At 41.6% G+C, this 5,507-nt stretch overlaps 1 protein-coding gene across 2 annotated transcripts; it reads right to left on the bottom strand.

The window, feature by feature from the left end:
* Window positions 1-1,003: 1,003 nt before the first annotated feature.
* Window positions 1,004-4,641, bottom strand: LOC122132356 (alpha-N-acetylgalactosaminide alpha-2,6-sialyltransferase 6-like). 2 transcript variants are annotated; one of them, XM_042707139.1, is made up of 6 exons: window positions 4,404-4,641; window positions 3,764-3,834; window positions 3,077-3,274; window positions 2,234-2,643; window positions 2,037-2,144; window positions 1,004-1,340 (listed from the first exon to the last, which is right to left on the bottom strand). In XM_042707139.1, the coding sequence occupies exons 2-6, from the start codon at window positions 3,785-3,787 to the stop codon at window positions 1,157-1,159; spliced, it is 924 nt and encodes a 307-aa protein (XP_042563073.1). In that variant the 5' UTR covers window positions 3,788-3,834; window positions 4,404-4,641; the 3' UTR covers window positions 1,004-1,156. The 2 variants fall into 2 exon arrangements, with proteins under 2 accessions (XP_042563073.1, XP_042563074.1); XM_042707140.1 differs by lacking the exon at window positions 4,404-4,641 and adding an exon at window positions 3,957-4,049.
* Between the last annotated feature and the right edge of the window lie 866 nt (window positions 4,642-5,507).

Below are 5,507 nucleotides of genomic sequence, written 5' to 3'. Positions count from 1 at the left end.
CTGCACTGTTCATTTCAAGGTATTCTGTCCAAACATGCAATCTTTTGCCACCCTTATCTCTCCTCACTCTTAACAGGTCCCACAATAGTTACCCAACCATGAACTGTGCCACCATCATTGGACCTCATTCTCGAAACATTTTCTTAAGTGTCTTCTTAAATGTGTTCTTACGAACTTCGTAAGACAGATCTTAAGAAAGATCCCCGCGGGGTTCATGAACGCGAAATTTCTTCTTAACTTTTTCTTAACTGCATTCGAGAATGAGGTCCATTGTTCTTAACGAAATAGTTTATGTTCATTCATATACATGAATGCCGGAGAAATCCCCAAAGTCTCTCCTCATATCAAGGAACAAACACACACAGTAGAAACATGAGGAGAACCAACAAATTGACCTTAATACTGAATCACGGAGGTTTAAATGCGCCTTACTCTAAGGTTACATCAGTCAGGAGAGCCCAGTGCTGCAGCAACATTCCAGGAAAGTATCGCCATGGTAACACTGATGCATACAAACCCAGCGTCTATTTAGACCAAAAACACAGATCTTACAAGGGTCAGGAAATTCACAGCGACATAATGGTCAATGTTTTCATTTTTGCTTCTACAGTAGTCATGGTTTCTTTTGGCAAAGAGAAGAGAAATATTACAAACATGTAAAAATACATATTTAAATCATTCAATTAGCATTTCACATATTTACAAAACACGTTTACAGTTGTGCTTTGTGGAGAGGTTTAGCACATTCTTTCACATACCTATTTTCCATCTATAAAACTGAGTGACAGCAACTTTGATGTTTTTCTTTAGTGTTTTGTTGCTCAGATGGATTAATGAACATTCAAAGTGGATTTGAAAAGGAATTGTGGATTTGTCAAGCTCACCCACCTTAAAAGAGATTTATAGAAAACATTTCTAGGAGCCGCCACAGATCCCCCCAAAGCCCCCTTGCAAAGATGGTTACCATGAAGACCGTTTCTCAGAGAATCTGAAAGCATCCCATACCCCTCTACTCGCAGGAGGAAGGCCTGCTCCTGCAGTGAAATCTCTGTTTGGTAGTACCTTTCTCTTTTGAGTAACTCTCCCCTCAGAGACATTCATTAAGATTGTGTTCCAAAAAAAATCCTGCCATCCCGCTGGTTCCGTATTTAATTTTTTACCAGGTGGGGATGGAGAAGGTGATGTTGAAGAGCTTTGCCCAGCGTGAAAACACCTGTTTCTCGGTGATGAAGCGGTGGTGGTTTCCACGACGACCCTTCTCGTTCTGCATGTACATGGCACACTCGTCCGGTCCGCGAGGCTTGTAGTAGTGGTACGGCATGCGCTTGGATTGCCTCCGTCTGAAATGCAGATATATACAGAGAAATGTTGCAGTCAATTCAAAATAACTATGGCAGATCTTGTCTGTTCCGCACAATCAGCATCAACCTCAAACTCTTCCTTGATTTGGAGCCTTTCACTTAACAACAAACACACACATGAACTGCTTTCCTTTCCCACACTCGTCACCACATGCCAATTCTGTTTTCTCTCTCACACACACACACACACACACACACACACACACTGCTGCATAACTTCTCAGTAAGATGGGAATCCCACGAGCAAGTGGTGGTGGATATAGAAAAGGAAGATTCTCTTGGCATGATTCAACAGCAGAGTGAGTGACATTGCATGCGTAGAGCAAGAGAGGTGGCACTGGTTCAAGATGAAATTGGATCAACTTTTGGCAGATGAGCAATGCTCATCAATGTCACTTCAGGGAAGCCTGGTCTCCTTTCAGGCATCCTGACCCACCAGTTAGTAATTACATTGTAATTGAGTGGTGCTTTCAGGAATTACAAGGCCAGAGACAACAAACCGATGATATGGTCTGTTGTTGACACTTGTCAGTGCTGCCTCACACAGGAGAGATCACTGCCTAATGTTGAAACACACATAATCTTCAAGATGGCCCTCAGATGGTCGCTATGTAATGTTTGTATTCCAACAGAACTGAATAGCACAGAGTTCAGGCTTTAGATGTGTCTCCTCACCCGCAGTAATTGGGTGGCACCATCCCGTAGACTTTGATATTGTCACACAGCTCGATGGCGATCACCATGGTGAACCAGCCGGTGCTGAGCCAGGAGCGAGACTTCTCTCTGCAACAGCGCAGACAGTCAGTTAAAAAAAGCACATGAAATTTTTAAAAATAAATAATGTAAATCACTGACTTGAAAATGAAAACTACCTGTCTCGGCCAGTTTCTCTCTGGAACAGCGAGTCAAACTTCTTCATCTTGCTGGGGGTGATGGTGTAGAATGAGACATTCCTGTAGGTGGCGCTAACCCTCTGGATGAGCCTAAACAAAGTGCCCTTCGCCTCGCGCCCAATCTTGGTCGGCGGGCCCCAGAAGATGACGGACATGTCTGTGGACAAGTTGAGGAACTCGGTGGGTCTGCGTACAACACGGAACACGCTGGAATGTGCCACCACACGCAGGGTGGTGCGGTTCCCCACATCTTTCTCGAAGCCAGAGATGGGGGCGTCATTCATACGAATCACACACTCTGAACGGTCGATCTCAGGACCCACTCCGCTGCCTAGCATGTGACTGGAACTGGTCACCAGGGCACACTGGCTACAGCGCAGCAAGAGTGTCTGCAAATACACACAAACAGCCCATGTTACACCTTTCCTCCAAGTGTCATGGAAATCGGACTGGTAGGTTTTGCGTTATCCTGCACCGAACAGACAAATAGACAAAAACAAAAACAAACTGCACCGAAAAACAAAACTTTCTTGGCCTGGTAAAGATTATATGTCCGGTTTGCATTTTGCTATAGTAACCTAGTAATTAATTGTACCTTGTATTTCAAAAGCATATGTGAAGGCAGTTATATACAAACATAGACCTCCCTAGAAAGCACTGTACGTGTATTAATTCATTCATGTCTATCATTTCAAATGCATGATGTTTCTCCAATACATATTTCATTTTAGTAATAATATTTAATATTATTATTATATTTTATTTTGAGTATCACTTCCTGCCTCTCTGATATCCCTCACTCCATGTAGGCCTGAAACTCACCTTGTTTCCATAGACTGGGACGTATGCATCTCTTGTGGCCCATCTTCTTAGGTCTGTGTTTTTGGACACATAGTGATAGTTCCCTACCCCTACAGCACCGTACAGCTGGTTACCGCTGTTGGAGCTGTAGAGGATGAGCAGTGTTGTGAGGAGGAAGATGGCACCGAAGACAACCATCCGCTGACTCTGATGCCCCTGCTGTTACCATGGAAACAATCAAACAAGCACAGGGATGTTCAGTGGTGCGTTACCCTAGGGCTGTGTTGTGTTGCAAGCCATCGCAAGAAAAACGTGGGTTGACAAATATTGCTGTCTCTATACAACAACATTTAGCACTTCTGTGAGCGACATAATGTTCAAATAATATAGTGATGTTGCTTACTACACTATCTTTCTGTAATGTCTCGTCTTTAACTACTTTGTTTTAGTTATTTGAAGATTGGCATATGTGATATTGATTTAGTTGTTTCAGCTTTGATGGTAGGCTACTAACCAAAACAATTTCTAAAATATCTGCAAACAAGACTTCATTTTAGACCTTTCCATATGTTCATGTTTTGAAGATCAAGAGGAGCCAAAATGCGACAGCGTTGAGTCAAAGACTTTAGCCACTAAATAAATAATTTAATGGCTAAATAAATACACATAGATACATACATTAGCAAACAAAAGCTTTACATTCCTCACCTTGTCAACCAAAATAAATCCCATAGTTCCATTGGAGAAAAAATTACAATCACATTTTCATATCTTCTTCCCTATGTCAAGGAGAGAGAGACGAGACGAGAACATTAGCCCGTAGTTATCGGAGGAAAAGAACAAGAAATGCTGAATACAGAGAACGTTTAGAGATCGGATCAGTCAGCTTCAAAACATGCACCTCATGCTGCTCATGTGATGATGGCATTTTCCTCAGTTCGGCATGATGATCATTAGGACACTGAAAGACCGTGCTTTAGAATCCACAAGATGACCGGCCTAACATGAAGGCTACGAGACAACTGCAGACCGAATGCATACTGTCATTTATGAGAACTTATTTAGAAATTGAAGGGCATCTCTTCGTTTTTAAAAAAGAGTTGTAGAAATTAAATCGTTGTTCATCACCTGTAAAGCAATAAGCAGTTTGAATGCAAAATGGTAGACAAAACATTCAGTATTGAGCGTGAGAGGATGGAAGGCAGTTCCTATAGTGCCTGGGCTATCATTTCGCGAGCAGCTTGTCTAGACATGGCCGCCACATCTCAAATCAACGTCGAGATCAAGGGTACTAAGATATCGGATAATGGAGTTTATCCGATTACGTTAATAATTTTTTCAGACTTACCCCGACATAACGATAAATCCCTCTGTTGTTGGCCACATCAGGGAGCCTGCCTGCTTCACGTCTCTCCGCATCTGCGTACTTGGGGACTGGAGCGGTCCTGCGTCATGGTGATGAAGCCACACTGCGGTGTATTTAAATGCAGGGAAAAAACATTGGTGAATCTGAAACATAGCACGCCAGCCTAACATGAACAGCAAGACGGTAAAACTACTGTGGAAGTGCAGTAGTGCCTCTTCCTCATTTTTTGGGATCGGTAGACTTGGGGTGGAGACAAGACCTGTTCAGTCTCGTTTCCTTGTGCACTATTCCTCTGCCTCCAACCAGTTAAATTTATACTCCGATTTGGATTGCACCGTCTCGCAAGATGTGGGTTTACTTATCTCAATAAATCGGAGTTTTATTGGGGCATATGTACGCTCAAATACTTCGTTGAAAGGATAATACAAGCAGATTTACAGATAATCTATAGCCTTGATAGGATTCAAGTATTACAGCCTATCTAAATTAGGATTTAAATTACAGAATATTCTACTCAGCAAACAAACAAATTAAAGATATTTTTTGATCGGCAGTTCTATTTTCTGACCACTACCTCTTTTTTATCCATCATCACCATTTCATGACCCATGACCCATGACCCATGAATTGAAGGGTCTGCATAAAAATAGACCACATATGACCAAAAGTCTGATTTAGACAATTAATGATTGTTATATCATTAACAAGGTTTTCAATAAACAAGGTATTTCAATAACCAGGCTGTTTTTGAAAGCTGAATGAAATGCAACAGCACTAGAACATTAAAACGGCAAAATTGTCCTGGTTAGATTGCAGACCAAATATCTTCCAACTCTTTAGCAGTTTTGTTAAAAACATATTTTATAACTCACTTCACAAATGAATTTCCACAATGTAGCTAGACTATACATTTAGATCTAGCTATAGGCCTAATAATGCTGAAGAGTATTGTGACGAAGGCAAGAATCAGGTCGAGTCGTTGATTGGCTCTCAACACTTTACTGCTATCAAATCATCAATCAATACACATACACCACACTTACAGTAAGTACAGTTGGTTATAACCACGGCATCTGTATAACATGA

The sequence above is a fragment of the Clupea harengus genome, unplaced genomic scaffold (genome assembly GCF_900700415.2).
Source record: "Clupea harengus unplaced genomic scaffold, Ch_v2.0.2, whole genome shotgun sequence".
In the NCBI taxonomy this organism is placed as follows: Eukaryota; Metazoa; Chordata; class Actinopteri; order Clupeiformes; family Clupeidae; genus Clupea; species Clupea harengus.
Note: the sequence above shows the minus strand (reverse complement) of the source record. Positions and strands in the feature narration are given on the sequence as shown.

Excerpts from the sequence above, each read along its gene's own strand:
- LOC122132356 (XM_042707139.1), bottom strand. The coding sequence starts at position 3,787 with ATGGGATTTATTTTGGTTGACAAG. Across the intron at positions 2,644-3,076 it reads TCCCAGTCTATGGAAACAAG|ACACTCTTGCTGCGCTGTAG; the intron begins GTGAGTTTCAGG and ends GTGTATTTGCAG. Across the intron at positions 1,341-2,036 it reads GTGCCACCCAATTACTGCGG|ACGGAGGCAATCCAAGCGCA; the intron begins GTGAGGAGACAC and ends TCTGCATTTCAG.